The following is a 27,423-nucleotide window of genomic DNA, read 5'->3' as shown; positions in this document are numbered from 1 at the left end:
TCATTAGCCGAGGCATAGAATATAAGAGCAAGGAGGTTATGATGGAACTGTATAAAACACTGGTTAGGCCACAGCTGGAATACTGTGTGCAGTTCTGGTCGCCACACTACAGGAAGGATGTGAACGCTTTGGAGAGGGTGCAGAGGAGATTCACCAGGATGTTACCAGGGCTGGAGCGCTTCAGCTATGAAGAGAGACTGGGCAGATTGGGTTTGTTTTCCTTGGAGCAGAGGAGGCTGAGGGGGGACATGATTGAGGTGTACAAAATTATGAGGGGCATAGATAGGATGGATACTGAGGAGCTTTTTCCCTTAGTAGAAGGGTCAATAACTAGGGGGCATAGATTCAAGGCAAAGGGTGGGAGGTTTAGAGGGGATTTGAGAAAGAACTTTTTCACCCAGAGGGTGGTTGGAGTCTGGAACTCACTGCCTGAAAGGGTTGTGGAGGCAGGAACCCTCACAACATTTAAGAAGCATTTGGATGAGCACTTGAAATGCCACAGCATACAAGGCTACGGACCAAATGCTGGAATATGGGATTAGATTAGACAGGGCTTGATGGCCGACACAGACACGATGGGCCGAAGGGCCTCTATCCGTGCTGTATGACTCTATGAGTCTAAGATCGAAGCTGTTGTGAAGGCTCCCGCTCCGGAAAATGTATCCCAGTTGAGGTCGTTCATAGGGTTGTTTAACTATTACCATAAGTTTCTGCCAAATTTATCCACGGTGCTACACCCGCTGAACGCTCTTTTGCAGAAGGGAGTGCCATGGAAGTGGAGCGAGGACTGTAAGCGGGCCTTTCACAAGAGCAAGGCATTGATCACCTCTAAGGAAGTGTTGGCTCACTTTAACCCAACGCTGCCTATTCGTTTAGCTTGTGATGCTTCTCCATATGGTATTGGGGCAGTGCTCTCACATAAGTTGCCAAATGGCTTAGAAAGACCAGTCGCATTCGCATCTAGATCATTGACCTCCGCTGAGCGCAACTATGCTCAGATAGATAGGGAGGCTCTCAGCCTTGTGTGGGGAGTAAAAAAATTTAATCATTACCTGCAAGGGCAAAAGTTTACGCTGCTGACAGACCACCAGCCGTTGGTTTCCATTTTTAACCCTAAGAAGGGTGTTTCGGTGATGACAGCGCAGAGGCTCCAGAGATGGTCCCTTTTCCTAGGGGCACATCAATATCAGATCGAATTCAAAGGTACAAAGCAACATGGTAATGCTGATGGGCTGTCGCGCCTGCCACTACCTACAGCGGAAGAGGCACCGACAGTTGACCCTGTTGAGTTATTTCACTCGACCATCATCGAATGTTTACCAGTCACCAATGCAAGTATTGAGAGAGAAACCAGGAACGACCCAACACTGTCTTGGGTCTACGAATTGACAGTGAAGGGATGGCCGGCTCATGGTGAACCACTGTTACCGGCATTCTCAGCCAGACGAGAACAGCTGTCCGTCTGTCAAGGAACATTGATGTATGGAACAAGGGTGATTATTCCTCCTAAATTAAGGGAGAGAGTTCTAAAGGAACTGCATGAAGGTCATCTGGGGGGAGTCAAGATGAAAAGCCTTGCTAGGGCTTATGTGTGGTGGCCAGGTATCGACCAACAAATAGAGGATCTGACTAAAAGCTGCCCAGGGTGCCAAAAAGTTCAAAATGCACCTCCAATTGCACTGCTGCATCCATGGGAATGGCCTTCAACCCCATGGCAACGTGTACATATTGACTTCACAGGTCCATTCATGGACTCCATGTTTTTAATTGCGGTACACGCACATTCTAAATGGCCAGAAGTGATTAAGATGGCGACCACTACCTCGGAAAAGACGATCGCAGTTCTAAGAACGATATTCGCAAGAAATGGATTGCCAGAACAAATATGTTCAGACAACGGACCGCAGTTCGTGTCAGAAGAATTCCAGAAATTCATGAAGAAGAATGGGGTGAAACATTGTACCTCTGCCCCATATCATCCGGCTACAAATGGGTTGGCCGAGAGATTTGTACAAACGTTCAAAAAGGCGATAAAGGCCATGAGCGAAGACCAGATTCCACTACAACACAAGGTGGACAATTTCCTAATGGCATATCGAAACGCCACTCATGCAGTGACAAATCAAAGCCCTGCCATGATGTTCTATAACAGGAGGTTGCGGTCCAGGTTGGACTTATTAAAACCAAATGTGCGGAGGGAAGTCAAAAACAAACAGTTCCAGCATATAAATAACAAGACCACTCGGAGTTTCGAAATAGGACAACCAGTGTTAGCCCGGGACTATAAGAATGAGAAATGGCAATCTGGAACAATTCGTGCCAGACAAGGACCGCTGATGTACACGGTAAATATTGGTGAAAACGTAATACGACGTCATGCTGACCAACTTGTAGAATCGAGAACAAGGGTCGAACCCATGACTACGACAGAGACACCAGTGGAAGAAGTTAGTGAACCTGAAGCATCTACCTCAGACGCCAATGTATCTGATGATGTCCAACCCATAAGAGATCAACTAGATGAGTCACCCCAGCAACGAGAATCAGAGACCCCTGAAAGGCGTTATCCAACTCGGATCAGGAGGCCTCCTCAGAGACTGAATCTTTGAACAGTTTTGCATGAAGTTGTATATATGTTATCCATGTTATGTTTAAATTGGGATGTACACTGTTAAGCTAAAAAGGGAGGAATTGTGGTGTATGTAACCTGTACCACCTTAAGAGACTACCTTAAGAGATGGACTACTTTCTCTTGGCTACTGTATATTGTAGTACCGGTGGTGACCACACCGGTATATAAACTCTGTGTAGTAATTTGCTAAGCAGTTCAGCCCTGACCTTCGATTAGTAAAGACCTGTTTAAGTTATTCTTGTTGTCTGTGTCCAGTGATTTAGAATAAGCATATCTGGGACACTCAGACTCAACAATTTGTGTCCTCCTTTGTGAAGCCAGAACCAAAGTATGTATTTAATTGGTCAGCCATTTCTTTGTTCCCCATTATAAATTCCCCTGATTCTGACTGCAAGGGACCTACGCTTGACTTCACCAATCTTTTTCTCTTCACATATCTATAAAAGCTTTTACAGTCAGTTTTTATGTTCCCTGCAAGCTTACTCTCATATTCAATTTTCCCCCTCTTAATTAATCCCTTTGTCCTCCTTTGTTGAATCCTAAACTGCTCCCAATCCTCAGGTTTACTGCTTTTTCTGGCCAATTTATATGTCTTCTCCTTGGATCTTATGCTATCCCTAATTTCCCTTGTTAGCCATGGTTGAGTCACCTTTTTTGTTTTATTTTTATGCCAAACTGGGATGAACAAATTCTGTAGTTCATCCATGCAGTCTTTGAATGTTTGCTATTGCCTATCCACCGTCAACCCTTTGAGTGACATTCCCCAATCAATGCTACCCAACTCGGGCCTCATACCATCGTAGTTTCCTTTATTTAAATTCAGGACCCTAGTCTCTGAGTCAACTACTTCATTCTCCATCTTAATGAAGAATTCGATCATATTATGATGGCTCCGACCCAAGGGGCCTCGTACAGCAAGATTGCTAATTAATCCTTTCTCGTTACATAATACCCAGTCTAAGATGGCCTGATCTCTAGTTGGTTCCTCGACATATTGGTCCAGGAAACTATCCCGTAAACACTCCAGGAATTCCTCCTCCACAGTATTGTTACTAATTTGGTTAGCTCAATCTACATGTAGATTAAAGTCACCCATGATGACTGATGTGCCCTTATTGCACGCTTCTCTAATTTCCCTTTTAATGCCAACCCCAACCTCCGCATTACTGTTTGGAGGTCTCTATACCACTCCCACTAACGTTTTCTGCCCCTTGGTATTTCTCAGTTCTACCCGTACAGATTCCACATCATCAGAGCTAATATCCTTCCTTACAATTGTGTTAATCTCCTCTTTAACCAGCAATGCTACCCCACCTCCCTTTCCCTTTTGCCTTAGATGACTTAGATGAAGGGACCGAGTGGAACGTATCCAAGTTAGCTGATGATACAAAGCTAGGTGGGAAAATAAGCTGTTAGGAGGACACAAAGAGGCTGCAAAAGGATATAGACAGGTTAAGTGACTGGGCAATAAGGTGGCAGATGGAGTATAATGTGGGGAAATGTGAGGTTATTCACTTTGGTAGGAAGAATAGAAAAACAGAATATTTTTTAACTGGTGAGAATCTATTAAATGTTGGTGTTCAGTGAGATTTAGATCTCCTTGTACAGGAAACACAGAGGCCGCGATTTTCCCTACCTCGATGGGTCCATGGCGGGCGATGTCGGTGGCAGATCTCAGCCCCACTGTTGGCTCCATCCCGGCCTCCGACATGACTTTCCCCTGATTGGACTTGTTAAGCCCGCCCAGCAAGTTTCCCGGCCAATTGAAGGAAGCAGGTCGATGACTTGTCATCAACCGGTTTCCTTAAAGGGACCATGTGCAAATTTACTTTGACATTTGTGCTGTCAGTGTTCTACAGCATTGAGGTGCTGCAAACACTGACAAGCACTCCACAGGGGTGCACGGCTGTACCCAAGCTCTCCCATGACTCCCTCCATATGCTTATGGAGGGAGTCACAGCACGCAGGGAGGTCCTTTTTCCTTCCTATGGGCGTAAGAGACCTCCCCAGGAGACCAACGCAGCCTGGTTGCACATTGCATAGGAGGGCACAAGCAGGGATGCCGTCAGGAGTACCAGGCTGCAGTGGCGCAAATCTTTCAATGATCACGAAACGTTACTGCAAAGCCACACTCAACCTCATCCTGCCGTGCCACTCATCACATCCCCATCACTCTGCCTTCCCTACCCTACTTCTGCACATCCTTACTCACACTAACTTACCTTGCACCTCCACCCATCCCTCTCTATCTACAGTATCACTTCCCCATCTCTCTAGCCACCCCTCGCACTCACCTTCATCCTAGTCCAATCCTATTAACTAACAACACGCAAGGCTGTGCATTTGTGTGTTTTAGCCAATGTATTTGTGTGTTTTAGCCAATGTTCATGTGAAGTTTCTGTTAATGTGCTGTCAAACATTGAAGCCTTTATTTTCAACACTTTGCTTTCTTGGACAGATTTGTCTACACCTGTGGAAGTGGCTTAGTGAGTTGCAGTGAATGGTGAGACATAACAGTATCCTCCGCAATGCTGATGAGTGTGAAAGGAATGGCTTGGTCATTGTAGGGATGCTTTATGTTGTTGGTGTGGGGTGGTGCCAACCTGGCGTATCTTGTGGCAGCCAGCGTGTACAGCGTCAAATGAAGTAAATGTGGCTATGGTGAGTCCACCCTTGACATCCTGGGCAGCAATGTGGTTGGGTGCTGATGTCCTCTGTCCTGTGCAGCATCAGTTGATTGCGGAGAAGGTTGGTGTTGTTGTTGGTACTGCTGGTGTGCCTGGTGATGCGGGTGTTGGGGCTGATCGTGGTCAGATTCTGAGGACCAAGGTGAGAGAGTTTCAAGGGCACCCATGCTGATGGAATAGATGGCAGGTGAGGTAGAGATGACAGAAGTGATCTATCAATTGTGGGAGAGGTAATGAGGTCAAACAGCATCCTGAATCTGTAGTGGAAATGCAGTTTAGAGATGCTAGTGCTTAAGGGAAGATATCTGAATCAACTGGGAGCTTTGAGTTGACATTTGAAGCTGTTAACTCATCAACTGATTCAATGGCCACTGACCTCCCGCCTCAGCTTCACTGATGAGGTCTAGGCACAGCGGGAAACCCGTGGGAGACCTGTGAAAGTTAAAAAGCTGGGAAAAAAATCATTGCTACATGGCTGTAATCAAGCCACTAATGATCTCAGTTGGGCTCCCCGCCGCTGCCTGTCTGGTCTGCTCAGCGCTGGCAGACCCGACATTGGGAAAGGCAGGTTCCCAACCCGCTGTCAATCATTTAAAATTTCACAGCTGACCCTCCACTGAGCGCCGGTAAAATCATGGCCAGAGAGTTAGCATGCAGGTACAGCAAGCAATTAGGAAGGCAAATGGCATGTTGGCCTTTGTTGCAAGGGGGCTGGAGTACAAGAGTAAGGAAGTCTTGCTACAACTGTAATGGGCTTTGGTGAGACCACACCTGGAGTACTGTGCACAGTTTTGGTCTCCTTATCTGAGGAAGGATATACTTGCCTTCGAGGCAGTGCAACGAATGTTCACTGTTAAGTCCGTGAATGATTGAGACACGGACTAGCAGGAGAGAAACAAACAAGTCTTTACTGGTGAAAGGCATAAACGAAACTAACCAACAGAGGCTCTCTAGCGCCTTTTATACAGGGGTGGTCACTGCCGGTACTGCAGTCTGAGACCAGTTATTCTCTTAAAGGTACATACACAACAATTCCTCCCCTTTTAGATAAACAGTACATAACATTCATTTAACAACTAATGATAACTAATTACAATCACAATTACTGTTGCTAGATACATTGGTTAAGTTTAAGCAATTATAAGTTCAGTCTTTGAGGAGGCTTCCTGATTCTGTCTGGATAACGCCTCTTTGGAGTATCAGGTTCTTCTGGCAATGTTGAGTCGGAATCAATGTCGTTGTTTGGTTCATCTGCTTCCAATATTACCGGTTCTGCGGTAGCTGCAATTGGAACGTCGATTTCATTACCAGGTGTATCAGATCGTGGTGTGGAGTTGACATTTTCCAGTGACTAGAATCTGGTCAGCATGGCGTCTTACAATGCTCTCCTCAACGTCCACGGTATACATGAGAGGTCCTTGTCGTGTACAAATCGTTCCTGGCTGCCATTTCTCAGTGTGGTAGTCCCGGGCCAAAACTGGTTGACCTATCTTAAAACTCCTGGTCGGCCTTTCATTCATATTCTGAAACTGCCTGTTCTCCACATCTCTTCGGACGTTTGGCTTAACCAAATCCAAGCGGCATCGTAGTCTTCGATTGAAGAACATCATGGCTGGAGTTTGGTTGGTAACCGCATGTGTCGCATTCCGGTAGGCAAACAAGAAGTTGTCCACCTTGTGTTGTAGGGGTATATCTTCATTACACATTGCCTTGATAGCCTTCTTGAATGTTTGGACAAACCTCTCGGCCAATCCATTAGTGGCTGGATGATATGGGGCAGATGTGTAATGCTTAACACCATTGTTCTTTAAGAACCTCCGGAACTCTTCAGACACAAACTGTGGTCCATTGTCAGAGCAAATCTGTTCAGGCAGCCCATTCCTGGCGAATATGGTTCGTAAAACTGTGATAGTTTTTTCCGTGGTGGTTGAGGACATTTTTATTACCTCTGGCCACTTTGAATGTGCATCCACCGCAATTAAAAACATCGAGACCATGAAGGGACCAGCAAAATCAATGTGCACCCTTTGCCATGGAGATGAGGGCCACTCCCATGGATGCAGAGGAGCTTGTGGTGGGGCGTTTTGGACCTTCTGGCATCCTGCACAGCTCTTGGTCATCTCTTCGATTTCTCTATCGATTCCCGGCCACCACACAAACGCTCTGGCTAAGCTCTTCATTTTTACCCCACCCAGATGACCCTCATGAAGCTCATTGAGCACTCTATCCATCAACTTAGATGGAATTACTACTCTGGATCCACACATCAAGGTTCCTCTGCACACTGACAGCTGTTCTCTTCTTGACAAAAATGCTGGCAGCAGTGGTTCGCCATGTGCTGGCCATCCCTTCACCGTTAAATCATAGACCCGTGATAGTGTCGGGTCATTCCATGTTTCCTTTTCTATGTTTGCATTCGTTACAGGGAGACATTCGACTATGGTCGAGTGGAATAACTCCATTGGATCCACTGCAAGGTCTTCTTCCACCGTCGGCAACAGTAGACGTGACAATCCATCAGCATTTCCATGCTGTTTAGTTCCCCTGTACTCGATGTCATATTGGTGTGCCCCTAGGAAAAGGGACCATCTCTGCAGCCGTTGTGCTGTCATTATCGGTACGCCCTTCTGAGGGTTGAAAATGGAGACAAGAGGTTGATGATCGGTTAGTAGAGTAAATTTTTGACCGTGCAGATAGTGATTGAACTTCTTCACCCCCCACACTAGGCTGAGGGCCTCTCTGTCAATCTGGGCGTAGTTACGCTCGGCAGAAGTTAACGAGCGTGACGCAAAAGCTATCGGCCTCTCCAAACCATCAAGGAATTTATATGACAGGAGCGCCCCAATGCCGTAGGGAGACGCATCACACGCCAGCCTGATTGGCAGTGCTGGGTTGTAGTGAGCCAATACTTCCTTCGAAGTGATTAAGTCCTTACTCTTCTGAAAAGCACGTTTACAATCATCGCTCCATTTCCATGCTACCCCCGTTCGTAGCAGGGCGTTCAGTGGATGCAGAATTGTCGACAAATTCGGCAAAAACTTATGATAGTAATTCACCAACCCGAGGAATGACCTCAGTTGCGACACATTTTCAGGCGCTGGGGCCTTAACAACTGCATCAATTTTGTCAGGGGACTTATGTAACCCCTCTTCATCAATCACGTGGCCACAATACGATATCTGTTTCTTAAAAAATTCGCACTTGGGGCGGTTGGCTCGCAGCCCATGTTCCCGTAGTCTAGTGAGCACCTGTTCTAGGTTGTTAAGGTGTTCACTGTCATCTTCACCTGTTACAAGGATGTCGTCCAAGTAACACTGAGTCCCCGGGATCCCTTGCAGGACTTGTTCCATCGCTCTTTGCCATATCGCCGGAGCCGATGCCACTCCGAATACCAATCGATGATACTGGTAAAGACCTTTGTGAGTGTTTATCGTGAGATACTTCCTAGAGGACTCTTCAACCTCCATCTGCAAATATGCTTGTGCTAGGTCAATTTTTGTAAAACGCTTCCCTCCAGACAGTGAGGCGAAGATGTCTTCTATCCTTGGAAGAGGATATTGTACTGTGTGAAGGACAGGGTTCACCGTCACCTTGAAATCCCCACAGATGCGAATCTTCCTTGGCTCTCCGGACTTATTGCTTAACGTTTTCTTCATGACAGGAACGATGGGTGTCGCCCACTCGCTCCAGTCGACCTTAGACAACACGCCCGCCTTCTCCAGATTCTCCAGCTCTGCCTCGACGGTTGGACGAATTGCATATGGTACCGGTCTCGCTTTGAAAAACTTGGGAACTGCATTCTCTTCTATTTTTAACGAGGCGGTTACGCCTTTAAGCGTGCCCAGTTCTTGTTGAAATACCTCTTTGGCGTTAGCTAAGATTGTTGACAATCGTCCAGGAGTGACGTCTTCATCTTTTTTACCGTCCACCGTCATTGCATGAATGGAATGCCAATCTAAGTTTATCTTTCTGATCCATTCCCGTCCCAATAACGGTGGTCCACCATTTGGCAGTATGTAGAGATATAATTTCCGCATTTTCTTGCCATTGTATTCGACAGGCACCCTTATTTTTCCTCTGGGGTATACTTTTTGCCCCGTATACGTCGTCAAGACGATGGATGTCTCTCTCAAGGGTATGTGTGAAAATAGCCGCTCATAGTCTCGTCGATTCATGACGGTTAGTGCTGATCCTGTATCCAATTCCATTTTAACTTGGGACCCTGCTATCGTGAGGGTGACCCAAATGGTTCGGTGACCCTCTTTTGCGATTACATTGTGAAGTTTGAGACAGCTTAATCTCCTGTTCTCGGATTCACTATCGCTCATCTGGTCTTTGGAACTACTGTCCGTCTTCTTTTGTACTTTCTTGTACGGTTCCTTAGTAGCCTTTTTGTTGTCTCTGGTCTTCTTCCCAGACCTACAAACTCGTGCAATGTGTCCAATCTTCCCGCATTGTCTGCATATTTTGTCTTTGGACCAGCAGTCCTTCTGGTCATGGTTAGTTCTGTCGCAGCGATAACATTTTGCAAATCCCCGTGTCATTTCGTGGGTGCCGTATTCCTGTGGTTTTTGTTGAATTTCTGCAGCTCCCCTGGCTGCTGCTTCATACGATACTGCCACGCTGAAAGCCTTATCTAGCGTCAGCTCTTTTTCTGCGAGTAACTTCTTCTGTGTTCCTTCACTCAGGAGCCCACAGACAAATTTGTCCCGTAGGGTATCTGCCAGTCCTGCTCCGAACTGGCAGTGCTTTGATAGCTTGCGTAGTTCCGTAAGATACTCAGCATTGCTCTCATCTTTGTGCTGAGTTCTCCTGTGGAATTTAAATCTTTCTGCTATCAACAGCGGTGCAGGGTTTAAGTGCTCCTGTAGAACAGCAACAATTTCGTTAAAACTCTTCGCCTTCGGTTTGGCTGGAGTAATCAGATCCCGCAATAGGCCGTACGTTCTAGCGCCCATTACGTTTAGCAATATTGATGCCTTTTTCCCCTCCGCTATTTCATTTGCCTCGAAATATACCTCGACTCTTTCCACATACGTGGTCCAGTCCTCTAATGTATTATCAAAAGCAGTGATACAGCCAGTCTTCGGCATCTTGCAAATCTAAAATGGCGCCTCCCGCGCTTTGCCTTCTTCTCCGATTTAACAAAATGGCGCCTCCTGCGCTTTTCCTTCTTCCCCGCTGTTGTTAGCGCTGCTTTCCACGGTTTCTTGCGCGTATTCTTTTTCTTTTATTATTTTCCCGTCGTGGAGCGGACCCTCTGGAACACTTCCCTCCCTCTTCTGAGGTCCGAACGCTGCCCAGCTTCGAAACACTGGCCGCGCCCTGTATGCTCCACCCTCTCTCTCTCTCCTTGCTTCCCGACTCGCTGCCCGGCCCCGTTGCAGCCCAGGAAGGATCAGAGCACTACCTGCCACCAGCCCGATTAGCTGGGAAACCACGGACCGAGGAACCCAGCCTGGCTCTGGACAGTCTCTCCTGCAAGTTTTGAAATCGATGATTGACGGTCGACGCCCGTTTCTCGAGTTTCAATGGCCTATTTTTTTTTTTTCTTCTGGCTCCAACCTTCAACACGTCGTCGGAGCTGCTGCTGAGTTGCAGGTAAGTTCGTTTCTAACTCGTCGCCAGTGTTAAGTCCGTGAATGATTGAGACACGGACTAGCAGGAGAGAAACAAACAAGTCTTTACTGGTGAAAGGCATAAACGAAACTAACCAACAGAGGCTCTCTAGCGCCTTTTATACAGGGGTGGTCACTGCCGGTACTGCAGTCTGAGACCAGTTATTCTCTTAAAGGTACATACACAACATTCACTAGATTGATTCCTGGGATGAGAGGGTTGCCCTATGAGGAGAGATTGAGTAGAATGGGCCGATACTCTCTGGAGTTTAGAAGAATGAGAGGTGATCTCATTGAAACATACAAGATTCTGAAGGGGATTGACAGGGTAGATGCTGAGAGGTTGTTTCCCCTGGTTGGTGAGTCTAAAACTAAGGGGCATAGTCTCAGGATAAGGGATCAGCCATTTAAGACTGAGATGATGAGGAATTTCTTCACTCACGGTTGTGAATCTTTAGAATTCTCTAACCCAAAGGGCTGTGGATGCTGAGTCGTTGTATATATTCAAGGCTGAGATAGATAGATTTTTGGACTCTAGGAGAATTAAAGGATATGGGGATTGGGCAGGAAAGGGTAATTGAGGTCAAAGATCAGCCATGATCTTACAAGATGGCGGAGAAGGTTCGAGGGGCCGTATGGCCAACTCCTGCTCGTAATTCTTATGCTCTTAAGATGGCGGCTGAAAGATTTTCCAAAAGTATTTGCCACATTTTGATTGGTTTCACTTTTTTATTGGTAAATTTTTCTGGCTACTTATTTTTGATTTGGGGTTTAAAAAAAAGACTTGCTAAACCTCTCTCTGGCTCTACCTCTCCCTCCTCCTTTAAGATGCTCCTTAAAACCTACCTCTTTGACCAAGCTTTTGGTCACTTGTCCTAATATCTTCCTATGTGGCTCGGTGTCAGAGAATGCTCCTGTGACGTGCCTTGGGATGTTTTACTACGTTAAAGGCACTATATAATTACAACTTGTTGTTGTACATTACATGGCATTTACAACATGGAAACAGGCTATTTGGCACAACCAGTCTCCATTAGTAGTCCTATTCCCATGTAATAATGGGGCGAGAATAGGACAATGCGGAAGGTAAAAGTATTATGGGAGGGGAAGGTAGACTAGGGTTGCAATGGGGTGGAGGGTGGTGGAGTGGTGAAGTAGATTGTAGAGTAGGTTTAGAAGGAGGGAGGTGTAAGGTAAAGTATAATAAGAGGGCAAAGAAAAGTTTGATGCTTGCGGGCATGACGGGTTAGAGAATGTTAGACTAGGCCTGAAGCTGAGAGGAAGTGGTCTCAGTGACACCAGTACATTAAGGACGGAGGGTAGGGGAAAGGGAGAGAGGATGGGGGTGGGGGAGCGGAGGTGTGGAAAGACGATAAGTTAGTTGAAAATGGAGCTCAGTGAAATGAATTTAAAAAGATGGAGAATTCATAAATTTAAAGCATCCTTGCGCACAATGGACAGAAATATAATTAAAGAAAGTTGCCAATGGTCGTAAAAATGAATGAAATGAATTGGGGAGAAATGTGACAAAATTAATTAAATAAAAACACAGGGCTAATAAAATAAAAGGGCCTTTTAAAAATCAGCAGAATAAGATGCAGACTACCATTGGGTAATTTAATTAAAGACCAGGGCCTGCATTGGAAAAATTAATTATGTATAGAATCTGGCATCAGGAACCAGATTCTATACATAATTAATTGGGGTGCTGTGAGGGATGCCAGGGTGTCAAGCAAGATGACTGATTGACCGGAAACAGTAGAGGATGATGGGAGTGAGAGCACTATCTGCCAATCTGGAATGCCAGTGCTTTAAGGACCTGTGCCGAGTCAGACACCAGGGCCAATAGTGGGGAGAACGATCAGCCAGCAGCAGTGGGTAAATGGCCAAAGATCAAAATGGGGTGCATACACACAACAGGCCAGAGGATGATGGAATGTAGTACACAGTGATTTTATGGATGAAGGAGCGGGGTAGTCCATGTCTTGACCAGGAGCCACAGCAGTCAGGACAAACAGCTTATAGGGCAGTAGCAGAGAAGGGCTCTAACAGAGAGTCTTGCGACTTATGATAAAACTGCGACAGAGTGAAAAACAACAGTAAAATTACAAAATTTACAAAATTTATCTTTTTATATAAAAAATTTAAAAGATCAAATAGGCCTGGAGTTTCCACGTGATTTCTGCCCAGATATGAGTGTAATCTGGGCGTAATTGATTGTAAAACAGTGCTAAGATTGCGGAATTTTAAGCGTAAGTGAGTTGTACCCATAACCACTTTTCATTAAAATATCTGCGATCCTTTATGCTGGTTCAAATGCCCATACGCCCGCAGCAGTCACCGCCCACAAAACTGGCGACGGCCCCAGGTTTGTGCCCGTTGTACTGGGGTGTTCATCGCATTGCACCCAGATACTTGGGCGCATAAGGCACCCGTGGTCACAGGAATCCAGTGTTTATCACTTGTACTCGCAGTGACCAGCAGTCAGTTGAAGCCTGACCCAGATCTGTTTCTCCTGCTGCTGGTGCTGCTACAATTACTTTAAATTCAATTTAAATTAGTCTAATTTCAGTCAATTGAGCTGCCCTGGTACATAAGACCTGTGACCAGCAGTCAATTGAAGCCACACATACTTGTAGTGTGCTCTCCTGCTGTAATTAGTTAATTAACAGTCAATTGAAGCCAATTAAAAAGTAAGACTAAGAGCATCAAATCAGTCAATTGAAGAATTGCTCATTTTCTGGCAATCTCACTCCTGTTTGTGATGCTGGAGAATGCCGTGTGCCAGTCACGAATTGATTGCACTGATTCATAGGAGATTTTATGTTCGGGATCATCCTAATGAATTTGCGTGGAAACTTCAGCGTAACTTCACCTCGGCAAAACCGGTGCAGTGTCCAGCGCATTCTGGATGTATTTCTGATTGTGCCCCTAGCGGAAACTCCACATTGAAATTTAAACTTTAAAGCTAACTTCAAAATTAATTTATCTGAGGCGATGAAAAGAAAGACTTGCATTAATCATTATGGAACAGATCCAACGTGGGATCAGAGCTTTGTATCATATCTGCATACAGACTCAAACAGTTACAATGTTCTAGTATACCAGGCTGTCCCATTAATAGGAAAATCCTATCAAAAGTGTATCCGAGCAGGCATTACCAGATGTAATACAGCTGTGCAAGCAATTCACATTACAGTCTCCATAAGGCATATTGACCAGTGGCAGAACCTAAAGATTTTAATAATATATGGATGATTGCCTTTATAAACAACCACTTCTATATGTCATTATACTTTTTCTATAGTTGACTATAATAAAGGGGTTGCCCTGTGCAGGCTTTTTTATATTTGTGATAGCAGATGAAGTTGTGAATGATAGATAGTAGTAGATATATTTAACTCACTTATGTGATGAGGGCTTCACTTATCTTGTGTTTATAGCGTTCAGTGCTGTAGTGTGTGTTGTTAAATATATCATTACTATTTTGTCCACAGTGGGTTTTAATAAAATACTGAGCCAATCACATTCTTTATAATAAATCTTAGTCAAATGTAGATTATTAAATAAACTGTGCATCCTTACATTATACCCAATTGTGTTTTAGATTGTTTAGTGCATAAAAAGCTATTTATAGCTCTCTGCTTTGTTTGCAGTTTGCACAGACCTTTTATGTTCAATTTGTTACCAACAAGACTGAAGAAACATTATTGACATTCTAGTTCAGAAGTTCTTAATACTTTTAAAAGAACAGGCCTGGCTGTTTACAGTGTGCTCGATGTGGGGTATTCCACAGTAGATTTTTTTTTTGTTTAAAGGCCTTGGAGTTATGCGACTCATCCAACTTGTAGTGTGGTTTATCAGAGCCCATCTATTCCCTATCAGGGATCTCTGAGTTGCCTAACAAAGAGGGAAAAGATCAACTTTTAAAAAACATAGGACAAAATTCTGATGAGCGCATTATTTTTCTCTATAAAATGGGGGAGTATTTTCAATAAAAATTACTCCCCCTAGTGTCTCCATGTTCTTTAAATGCATTGGATTACAGAATGTAATTAACAAGTAATTTAAAGAAGGATTACTTTTGTCTTCATAATTAAACAGGTTTAGAAGTAAAATCAAATTACACGCACTCCCTGTTTTAAAAAAATATGTTTTGGTAAGTATTTCTTAATCCCCAACCTCGTTGTTTCTTAAACCATGGCTATTGAAGTAACACTGAATTTTCATGATTTGTCGTCTTGCTATGAAATTCTAAAACTTCTCGTTTGTTTTCTTTCCAGGCTTTGTGAACTGGGTCAGTTTGAAATAACAACAGGAGGCTGGGTCATGACTGATGAGGCTAGTACACATTATTATGCGATGATTGACCAGCTGCTTGAAGGACATCAGTGGCTTGAGAGAAACCTAGGTGAGAATTATTCACACATTTTTCTTACACCTTTCCCTTCAACTCTTAATTTTCTCATCCTCTTTCACCACTCAGGACTACAGTTACAATCTATCCCAGAGCTTGATTACCTGCTTGTATAAATTGGTTATTGATCCTGTGCTTCTGTAGGTATGATCCAAGTGTCAGCTGCACTGTTCAACCAGCAATGAACTCACAATCAGTATATTTATAAAATGCTCTCCTTAATTGGTGATTTTTTAATTAAAATATTTTATATAACAACAATAACTTTTCTAAAATGCAGCCAAACCTAATTTATAATTGTGAATGAGCTGGAAGATCTTTTGTATCTGCGACCACCCTCTTCCCCTTACCTACCAAGCCAAACAATCCCTAAGGTTCACCCTGCCCTAGCCCTGTACATGCGTCTTTCTCTAGTTTCTTTCCTACCTCCGCTCAAGCCCTCTTCGCGCTCATCTTGTCCATGAGACCTACCTCCTTCTCTCTTGATCCTACTGCATTAAACTGCTGACCTTCCTGGCCCCATGTTAGCTGACATTGTAAATGGTTCTCTCTCCTCAAGTACTGTCCCACTCCCTTTCAAAACTGCTGCCATCAACCTCCTCCTCAAAAAAAAAACTCTGACTCCCATGTTCTATGAAAACTACCACCCCATCTCCAACCTCTCTTTCCTCTCTAAAGTCCATGAACATGTTGTTGTCTTGTAATTCCGTGTCCAACTTTCTGCAATTCATGTTTGAATCTTTCCAGTCAGGTTTCCATCACCGACACAGCACTGAAATGGCCCTAATCAGAATCACAAATGACATCCTCTATGACTGTGACCGTGGTACACTAATCCCTTATTGCCCTTCTTGACCTCTCTGCAGCTTTTGTATTCTATCTCGCGCCAAATCCCAGTCACCCAACACCCCTCTCCTCGCTGACCTACATTGACTCCTGGTCGTCCAGTGCATTCGGTTTAAAATTCTCAAACTTGTGTTCAAATCCCTCGATAGCCTTGCTCCTCCCTATCTCTGTAACCTTCTCCAGATCAACAATCCTCTAAGGACTCTGCGTTCCTCCAAAACAAAGTTTCTTTGTCTTTGTGGAAAAAAGACATTATACATATTAGTGATATCTATATTTCGATTGGAGACTACCTAAGCCAGCAGGTAGCCCAGAGGGAAATCATTAGGTATACTCAAGTTAATTGCATCAAAAATTCCATCATGTCTTTGAAACATTAAATGCATGTGAAACTTGTCTATTGGACACTTGAGAGTTCTTGGAGATGTTACGACAGATAGGGTTGGGGCCTGTGAACTTCTATCTCGAGTACCTCCCTACTGATTGCTATCTCTGGCGAGCCAGACTACAGTTCACTAGGCAGGGAGAGGGGATTTGTACCTTGGGCTCGAGTACGGTTAACCACACCAATAAATAATTAGTTAAAAAAATTGTTGATTTGGCATCAGATTTCTCCACATGCATAAATCTCACTTCAGGTGGCTTAGTGCAGCAAAAGGCAGACATATAACCGAACAGTTTATGGACATAGCAGCAATATAACTAAAATATATATAAGCGCATCCACAATATCGTCTGCCAAGCAGGCAGCTACAGATCATCAGCAACTAAGGTTCTCCTCCTGCTAAGGTTTCATCTGCCCGGGGATTCATTGACTTCTAAGGCTTCATCTCAACAAAAATTTGGTTTATATCCCCATCTAACTCACAGGTAAGTCTTCTCATCCTGCAATGCCACCTCATTATTAAATTCGCTCCTTTTTTAAGTGACCTGTCCTTTTTTTCCAGTTCCATAACACCTAGTTCATTCTAAGCTGCCCCCCACCCCCTTGTGCCTAGAACAGTCTGTTCCTTTCAAGAGAAAATAGCTAAATTAAGAAAGAAGGGGCACCAACCTTCTGCAACAGTGTTGTAGCAGTAGGGACAGTATTCTGGAAGAAGTGACCTGAAGTGCCCTCATCAAGATACAAACCTATCTTGTGATCTTGAGTGACATCTCCATGTTTATACACTTATACCTAGTGTAAGCAGCCATATGTGTTGGCCCATAATTTCCGATAGGAGGCTTCCTGTGTGCGGATGCCTCCTATCTGAAAAAAATCTACGAACTTACCTGAGGGCTCCCGAGGTCCGGATACTTCCGCTCCTGGGCCTCTCCACAGTCGAAATGCGCAAGGCCCACGTATCCCAGGGGCGCATGTATTTCACAAACGTCCCTGGGATCACGTGGGCCAGGCCAGCCAATAGGAGAAGGGAATCTCCTTTCATACTTTTGACAGATAGACCTGTCAAATATATGAATGAAGATCACCCCAAAAAGACACTAAAACATTAAATAAATTTTTAAAAAACCATCACGTTTTTAAAATGAGTTGAAATTACATTAAATTAAATATTTTAAACAAAAATTTAATTTTTACAGGGCTAAAAATAAACTTTACCTTTTTTAACAGTATTTTTATTTAAATTATAATGAGTGGAAATTTTTTTTTAAAAACTTTTTTTCAACTCTTATGCTTGTAAAAGCAGGCTTTGCGCGTTTTACCAGGCGTAAGATTTTTAAGGGTTTTCAGCGGGCGGAGGTTCTGCAGAAAGCGGAACTCTCCACCCACAGAGGCCCTTCTCTAGGGCAGGCATCCGATCTGTTAGGAGGATTCTTGACAGATTGGAAATGCCGGTTTTCAGCGCATGCGCTTCGCATGCCTGAAACCGTCGTTTCCGTTGTCCCTACGGGTATGTACACAGCACACACACACCTGTAGGCATCGGAAAATACGGACAGTTATCTACATTACTAGTGGAAAAGTAAGAACATAGTGTGTGTCCCACAGAATAGTTTATAGAGCAAGCTAACTCCCTATTAATTGAGTGTCCAGTGAAGTAGGACAGATCCACTCCGTTAGATTCTGGTTGTTAGCTGTTAAATTTACTGCTTAGATGGACAGTCAACAAAATATCATTTGGAAAGAGGAAACTGAGACTACATTCATCCACAACGAAGAGAGCTAGGTGATATGCAAATCAGGTGCCAAAACCAATAGAAACCCACTACAATGGCTGGAAATATGGGGTGTAGCTTTCAAGGGATGATCGACTGCAATTATCAAAATGAAAATTTTAGTTTAATAAAAGTAAAATACTGTGAATGATGGAAATCTGAAATAAAAACAGAAAATGCTGGAAACACTTAGCAGGTCAGTTCACAACTAGGGAGAGAAGCAGAGTTAACATTTCAAGTTGTTGAGCTTTCATCAGAACTCACAATATTTGATCAGTTCTGATGAAAGGTAATTAATCTGAAACATTAACCCTCGTTCTCTTTCCACAGATGCTGCTTGACCTGCTGAGTGTTTCCAGCATTTTGGCTTAATATGTCTGGGATGAGTTGATTGACTCTCATTGTTTCTGCCTGAAGTAGACTGTGAGCCGCAACTTCCTCAAATCTGCTCATCTAGTTTAATAGGCATCTTGCATGCCTGCGGCTTTCCTAAACGTGTGTAAATTCATTTGTTTTAAACACAGTTAAACATAATTCATTTCCAAATCATTTCTGTTAACAAAAAAGATAAAAACCCTGAAATGTGACATGATGAATAGTAAAATTACTGATTCTTCCCCCCCCCCCCGATTTTTACTATAAAAATTCTGTCAATAATCGCAATAAAGGAAATTAATTTAACATTTGAAACTGGAGGAAATACATGTGCAAAGTGCTTGTATGTCAGGACTTTTGGGTAAAACTGAAGTAGGTTGTACTAGCATTTGTATGTTGTCCTTTTTCTACAAGGGCAAGGAAACTGTTTCGAAGAAAATACAACTACCTGAAGTCAATTTTAAAACCCACTTTATTTTATAAAAAATAGAATAGAGATATTTTGTATGATGGAGACCTGCTGACCTACTCCTGTTGCACTGTCACTGCTTAATTCTTGACCGTAGTTATGAAGGGATAATTACTAGTCCTAGCCCATTTAGGGCTACCCCAGATCAGGCGTATTCCTCTGATGTTCACTTTCAACTAAAGTTTGAGGTAGCCGAATCCTAAAGATGCTTAATTGGGTCCAAAGGTCTGGGCCATCTCTTCCTAAAGGAAAGGAACAACCTGAAAATGTTACCGTCCTCCAGATAGCACTTTTAATAAGTTTAGCTAGACTGTAACGTTCCGGATATTATGAGGGTCCGGAAAACTCCCGCAGAATTCTGCAACTCCTCACTAAAGAATGTACAGAGATTGAGTTTGTGAGTTTTTGATACAGAAGTCTTATGTGAGACAATTCTAAAAATATATAGATTTATTAAAGAACCGACATGTAATTTACAGTTGGTGAGTCAATCGCAACATTAACAATTCCAAAAAGAGAAAGCTTACAATTCTAGTATCAGAGAACCTTACTCTCAAATCTTAACTTCGCTACAGTTTTACAGCTCTTAAAGTCCCATTCAGGATATCCACCAAAATCAAATACCTTTGATCCCCGAGGTACAAAGAGTTGGAGACTTACAGAGCCGCCTCTGAAGGCGAGAATCGCTTTGCCCCTTTAAAGCGAGTCTGTTATCATATTTGCGAGTTCAATATTTATACCCCTTTCCAGTGGTATTTCCTTTACGGTTTTCTGCTGATGTAAGCTAATTATCTCTAGTCATTTTTCTGCTGACCCCTGCAATTCTTAGTCACCTCAGCTGGTAGCATTACAGAATTATGTCTCTTCTCTAGGTGTTCTAAGTTTACCATAAAAAACGGTGTTACGGCAGGTGTGTTTTTTACTTGATGTCATTTTTACGAAGGCTGATGTTTCTTACTTTTATGTGCTTCTTTACAAAGTGTAAATTAGAACACCTTACCCAGGGTGAACCATTGTTTCATTCCGAAAGGTTCAGACTGTCAGGAGCCTTTAACCTTCTGTTTCAATAAGGTTATTGATTCAGTGTCAACAACTATTTAATCTCAATAGCCAGAATGCTTTCACAGCTTTTTCATAGTTAGGTTTCTAGATTTCCAAACCTAGTTTGTCATGTTTTAATAAGACCAGAATTCTTTTCAAAAGATAGTGTATTTTTCTGAATAGGTTATATGACTTATTCCTTCACAGTTATGTGTCATGGGAGGTGCTATGCAGAGGCCAAGCACTTCCCCACATGAAGGTGAATTACACCAGGCTGCTTTTGTCTGATTCAGAGCAGCATCAGCAGATTTCCCAGAACAGGTTTCCTACTCATGCTTTTTCAGGTGGTGTGTGACAGAAAAACGATGGAAGGTAGTGACACTAGAGAAGGGAAAAAGATAAAGCCTAAATTTCCTTCTGTGGAAAGAAAACTTCTGGGGGAGGGGAAAGACATAAAAGAGGCATCCTCTCATAAGATTTAGGAAAATGGATAATTTTCAGAATAAAAATGAGAGCTGTATTATTTTCAAACTTGATAGGCCATAGAAATTTAATACCTGACCTAACCGCTTATCCCATTATAATTTAGGCTTGGTTGTCTGTTTAAGAAATGTTTCAGTTCACATTAAGTGATACGTCACTTTAGGGGGGACAGTTCACTGACCCTTACTATAAGGTAGGTTTTGACATGTTTTTTAATTGTATTCATTCCCAGATCTAAGTGTGCCTTTACAGACTTTGAAATACAAACACAATTAGTTGCTTTGCATGGCTGGGCTTGAAAAAAAATAGCTTTCTGTGGAATTTGTTTCTGACACTGTTGAAATATATTTTTGTCCTGTATGAAAACCATCTTTTCCCCCTCCCTTGGACAGCCTGTTTAATAATTTATATAATGTATTTTTGTTTACTGTAACAGGAGTAAAACCTAGGTCAGGATGGGCTATTGATCCATTTGGGCACACATCTACTATGGCATATCTGTTAAAACAGACTGGTATTTCAAATATGCTAATTCAAAGAGTCCACTATTCTGTGAAGAAACACTTTGCTACTCAAAGGAACTTCGAATTCTTTTGGCGGCAGAATTGGGGTATGTGAAATTAGTATAACGTATCTAATGGTACAGTAACTGGTTGTAAAACATTGAGGCTACAGTTCTTAAATTTCTAATAGCTACCGGTACCATTGCTAATTTAAACACCAATTATTTTGGTGCTGAAATCATAGCTTGCACTGCCCCACATCATTTACTATGTTTGGCAGAGGGCTGAATATGAATAGGTGCAAGGACCCACTGTTCAATGCCACAGGAGAGCGACATATGTAATTGTCAAATAATAATATGACGGTCATGGAATTCAACCTCCAAAGTAAAAATTCCATAATACGTTGGCCTGGAATCTGCGGTTGGGATGATGGCAAACTGGCAGCGTTCGCTGTCATTCCGCCTTTGAAACTGCCAGCAACTTTGGGATTCGGCGCATGCGGAAATCCCGACGTTGCGGTCAGTCATTGATAGCTCCAAAACAGACTGCGCTGCACCCGCCCCCCAACAGAGCCGGCAATCTGTGTAATCAGCCAAATCATTGAAACTGACAAAAACGTCAGTTCTTCTGCAGTAAGTGCGCTGTTAAATTCCCCACGAAACGTTAGACCCAAAGGTATTGGGTGTAACTGGGGTTTTGACAATGTTATTACAGCTAAACAACTGTTAAGGGCCTGGAAAACTAATTTTAATTTCGTGCGGTGTGAAATTTGACCATTTTAATAAAAATTAAAGTTTGTCCATCTTTACTTCAGGTTTGCCTTTTCCCCTTGTGAGAGCCCCAATCCTTCTTTTGCTCTCTCTAACTATTTTAAAAAGTTAGAATTTTAAGAGCTTACTCACTTCCTTGTTCGCTGTCTGAGAATTCTGCCTTTTGATTGGTTGCTTCAACTGCCTGTTGCCATCACAGCAGTTCGCACAGGGAATCCCCACTAACTTCGTTGATTTGAATTGAAGGTCGGAAAACCCGAAGTTCTTGACACAGGGATCACGAGATCCTTGCGTGAAGCATACTTCGGGGCCAGCAGCTAGTTCCTTGTTAATGGTGCCCTTGTTCCAGGTGAAACCTTTACTCTCTCCCACTGTGGTCATTCTCTTGGAATGGCCCCCAACTTTGTTTCCTTGGGTCTAAGGGACGCAGACTTGAGTGTATCTGCCACACAACTGGTTTAGCCATCCATCACCAGATCTGGCTGGACCACATTAAGCATTATCAGCCCTGCCATCCTCTGCCAAAACCACTCACTACTCCAGGATCATCCTGGAGAGCAAAGATAAGCCCTGGTTTCTTTTACCTATTACCAACTGTCTCCTTAAACCCCACTCCCCTGCCCCCTCCACCCTCATCTCTAACAACAAGTATGAGGAACTCATGGACTAGTTTGTCACTAAGGTTGAGATCATCTGTTCAGTTGCCTCTGCCACATGCTTCCCCCCTGCCCTAGGTCAGAACCCACAGCTGTCTCTATTTTCTCACCTATCTCCAATCATGACCTCTCTGAACTCATTTTGTCCATGAAATCCACATCTTGCTCTCTTGACAAGATTCCCACTAAACTACCTGGACCCCATGTTTGCTGACATTGTAAATGGTTCCCTCTCCTCAGGTATTGTCCTGCTCCCTTTCAAAATCGGTGTCATCACCAACGTTCCCCCTAAGCTGTGCAGCTGTGCAGCGATCGGGATGTTCCACAGCAAGTTTAAAGGACCGTGCACCTAAAATAAAAGTTAGAGGGAACATTGGTCATCAGCCCCTTCCTCATTTAAAAAAAAAAACAACCCTTGACCCCTCTGTGCTTGCAAACTACCGCCCCATCTTCAACTCCCATTTCCTCTCCAAAGTCTATGTTTTCCACAACTCCATGTTTGAATCTCTCCCATCAGGTGCTCCAAAAAGGAAATATTTGTAGGGTTATTGGGGAGGGAGTTGGAGAGTGGGATTAATTGGATAGCTCTTTCAAAGAGCTGGCACAGGCACGATGGGCCGAATGACCTCCTTTTGTGCTGTAAGATTCTAGGATTATTTCCTATCACAACACTGAAATGACTCTAATCAGAGTCACAAATGGAATCCACTGTGACCGTGGTGCTCTAATTCTCCTCATCCTTCTTGACCCGTCTGCAGTGCATGATATGGTTGACCACACCATGCTTCCTCCAATGCCTTTCCTCTGTTGTCCAACTCAGTGGGACTGCCCTAGCTTGTTTCCACTCTTGCATATCTGATGATGGACAGAGCATCACCAGCAATGGCTTCTCTTCCTGCCCCCGTACCGTTACCTCTGGAGTACCCCTACGATCTTTCCTTGGCCCCCTCCCCTCCCTCATCTATATTAGCTGTCCCATGGCAACATTAACTAAAGAATGGGGTAAGGTTCCATATCATAGAATCATAGAGTGATACAGCATAGGAGATGGCCATTCGGCAAACATGCCTGTGTCAGCTCTTTGAAAGAGCTAAAAATAGCAGTTTAACTGCATATACCCATTAGCATATCTCCGCTAATGGATATATGCACCATGTGGTGTGGTGCTGAGCCATACGTGTATTCTGACAACACTCAGCTCTACAACTTTGCCACCTCTCTCAATTCCTCCACTACCTCTGTGTTGTCAGACTGATTATCCAACATCCAGTCGTGAATTTTTTTTAATTTGTTTATGGGATCAGGGCATCGCTGGCAATGCCAGCATTTATTGCCCATCCCTAGTTGCCCTTGAGAAATGGTGGTGAGCCGCCGCCTTGAACCGCTGCAGTCCCTGTGGTGATGGTGCTCCCACAGTGCTGTTGGGTAGGGAGTTCCAGGATTTTGACTCGGCAATATACTTCTAAGCCAGGATGGTGTGTGACTTGGAGGGGAACTTGGAGGTGGTGCTGCCCTTGTTCTTCTAGGTGGAAGAGGTCGCGGGTTTGGGAGGTGCTGCTGAAGAAGTCTTGGTGAGTTGCTGCAGTGCATCTTGTAGATGGTACACACTGCAGCCACAGTACGCCGGTGGTGGAGGGAGTAAGTGTTTAAGCTGGTGGATGGGGTGCCAATCAAGCAGGCTGCTTTGTCCTGGATGGTGTTGAGCTTCCTGAGTGCTGTTGGAGCTGCACTCATCCAGGCAAGTGGAGAGTATTCCATCACACTCCTTACTTGTGCCTTGTAGATGGTGGAAAGGCTTTGGGGAGTCAGGAGGTGAGGCACTCGCCACAGAATACCTAGCCTGTGACCTGCTCTTGTTGCCACAGTATTTATGTGGCTGGTCCAGTTAAGTTTATGGCTAATGGTGACCCCCAGGATGTTGATAGTGGGGGATTCGGTGATGGTAATGCCATTGAATGAGTTATTAAAACCCTGATTCATGCCATTTTCACCTCCAGACTTGATAATTCCAATGCTCTCCTGAATGGCTTCCCATCCTCCACCCTTCATAAAGACCAGTTCATACATAACTGTGCTGCCTGTATCCTATCCCACACCAAGTCCCACTCACCTATCACACCTGTGCTTGATGAACTATATTGGCTCCCGGTCCACAAACTCCTCCAGTTTAGCATTCCCATCCTTGTGTTCAAATCCCTGTGTGGCCTCAGCCCTCCCTATCTCTCTAACCTTCTCCAACCCTACAACCCTCTGAGAACTGCTTTCCACCCACTCTGGCTTCGTGTGCATCCCCCTCTGCTCGCTATGAAAATCTTTGTATATTGGCAATCAAATTGCTAATATATTACCTTTGTGCCTTCAGTCATACCCTGTTTTTATTTTAATTTCAGATCAGAGTGGAAACACGGACATCTTATGCCATATGATGCCCTTCTATAGCTATGATGTTCCTCATACTTGTGGCCCTGATCCTAAAATCTGCTGTCAGTTTGACTTCAAACGTCTTCCTGGAGGCAGAATTAGCTGTCCTTGGAGGATGCCTCCAGTTGAAATACATGATGGCAATGTTCAGGAAAGGTAACATATCTAAAATCAGTTCAAAATCTGTATTAAAGAGTTATCGGAAGTAGATTTTTGCACACCTCCTTGTGATCATTGAGATATTGGGGGGAAAAATTCGGTATCGACCATTTTGGGGTACTAACATTGCCTGGGCGCTAACTTTAGCACCCGGCCCTAATTAGGGCCGGCAATCACAAAATTGAGTTTTAGCGCCCCAAGAGGGAAGTGGAGCGCTAAATCAAGTACTCCACTTCCTTCTTGGGGCGCTAATGTCGGAGTGTGGGGCGGAGACTTCAGCAGCGCTGCACACTGGGCTGTGCAGCGCTGCTGCGTTCAAAGGCTCCTTCCCTCTCTTAAAGAGAAGGGCCATCGCTGCAGGCTCTGCAATTTAAAAATTACCTACCTGGACCACCAAGGCAGCCGCGAGATCAACCCGATGACTTCATGATCTCTGGGTGAAGGAGATCGGGGCGCAACACCGTAGCTCCGCCGCAAAACTCCCGCCGAATATGGCGGGAGTTGATGTCACTGCCGCTCCCGGTTGCAAAGCCAAAGCGCAAAGTCATCCAGTTTCACCCCCATTGTTCTCTAGCTCTGGCATGGAAATGGTATGTGGTTTAGGGAAGCTCAAATCTCCCATCTCTGGGTATTCCTTTTGTATTCATTATTATTGTACCCACCAAATGCTACAGGGGGGCTGGAGAAATCGAGAAATAAAACTTCTTTTGAGATGTTTTGATATAAAGTGACATTGTGATCTTGGAGCATCAACCATGTGGGCCACCACTTCCTGAGGTGGGGAGGGGTCCCCTAAATTTATTTTCACATATGTCATCTGTGTGCATAAGTAATATTTAGACACTTTAAAACATTATTAAAGGAGATTTTCACTCTGGTTTTGTTCCTGCTTTTGGGAATTTTCCTGTGTGCTTTCAAAAAAGGAAAATAAAGTAACATGATAAGATGTCTGCATTAAAACATTGTGTGAAATGCAGTCAAGCTCTTACCATCATAACCTGGAGCACTGAGTCCAGTTGAATTACCTTGACTGCTAGTCTACCTGAGATGAGCTTAATGCAGCGATTGGGGAGTCTATGTGGCTCAAAGTCACTCACTGCCATAACCAGCTGAGTCATCGAGGGAGCGCACTCCCTCCAGTGCCCTCGATGGCAGAGGACTTTTCCAAATTGGATACCTGGGACATTTTGTTTACCTAAGCATCTACAAAATAGCAGTGCCGGTCGTGATTACTGATTATAGTAATTGATCTTCTAAAATTGACTGACATTCTAGGAACATATAAGTGATTGTATCTCTTCTTTGAGAATCTTTAGGAACACTGGAATGTACAGGATCAGGAAAGACCATTGTGTACCATGAGGTTATCCCTTTCCCCCATATTATACATTGTCACCTTACTGTCATTTCTTATTGCATTGCTGAACTGACTGGCACTAACTTAGAAAGCAAGGCTCTCTGCCTTTCTCCTGAATTTTTCAGACTCAAACCTCCTGTAGACTGCCTTTTTCTCCCCATGGAGAGAGAGGAAACCAGAAGCTTAATCTCTGTCCCCCCTCATCTCTCTATATTGAGAATTGGCCTGTCAAACTGCCAATCAAAGCTTCCACCTTGAATTAGAAACCTCCCACTCCCCCCGCTCCCCTTTCCCTCCACTGGTATAATAGCCATGGCAACTGCATTACTTTTTCAGCTCATGAATGCAAGTCATCTTGCGTTACAGGTATGAATGTCTCAGAAATGTGCTAATGACGTTTCCCACACCATTGTCTCAAACTGATATTTTGAAGGTCATTTATTCTGATACCCACATTAATTGCATCTAATCAACATCCGGAATAACTTGTATGTTCTTGAGAATTAACCCCTTGTGAACTGAATTTAACTTAATAGCCACATTCTTTTCATTCATTCTTGGGATGTGGACGCCACTGGAAAGTCCGGCACTTTTTGCCCATCCCATCCCTAGTTGCCTAGACAAGGTGGTGGTGGGGCTTCTGCTTGTACTGCTGCAGATCTGTGTGGTGAAGGTGCGCCCACAAAGCTGTTAGGTATAGATTTCCAAGATCTTGACCCAGTGACAATGAAGGATTGGTGATATATTTCCAAATGAAGCAGTCTGTGCACACATGCAGCAAGACCTGGATGAAAATTCAGGCTTGGGCTGATAAGTGGCAAGTAACTGG

The 27,423-nt window shown here is 43.9% G+C and overlaps 1 protein-coding gene across 2 annotated transcripts in view; it reads left to right on the top strand.

The window, feature by feature from the left end:
- Nucleotides 1–27,423, top strand: part of man2a1 (mannosidase, alpha, class 2A, member 1) — a 355,305-nt gene that overhangs the window by 68,990 nt on the left and 258,892 nt on the right. For both annotated transcript variants that reach the window (XM_085987444.1, XM_085987435.1), the window contains exons 5-7: nt 15,221–15,348; nt 21,162–21,335; nt 25,048–25,234. In XM_085987444.1, the coding sequence (XP_085843570.1) occupies nt 15,221–15,348; nt 21,162–21,335; nt 25,048–25,234 (489 nt within the window). The remainder of the gene's footprint in view (nt 1–15,220; nt 15,349–21,161; nt 21,336–25,047; nt 25,235–27,423) is intronic.

This window comes from Somniosus microcephalus, chromosome 1 (genome assembly GCF_052327205.1).
Source record: "Somniosus microcephalus isolate GS21.2 chromosome 1, FLI_Smic_1.0, whole genome shotgun sequence".
In the NCBI taxonomy this organism is placed as follows: domain Eukaryota; kingdom Metazoa; phylum Chordata; class Chondrichthyes; order Squaliformes; family Somniosidae; genus Somniosus; species Somniosus microcephalus.
This window is presented reverse-complemented; position numbering and strand designations above follow the sequence as displayed.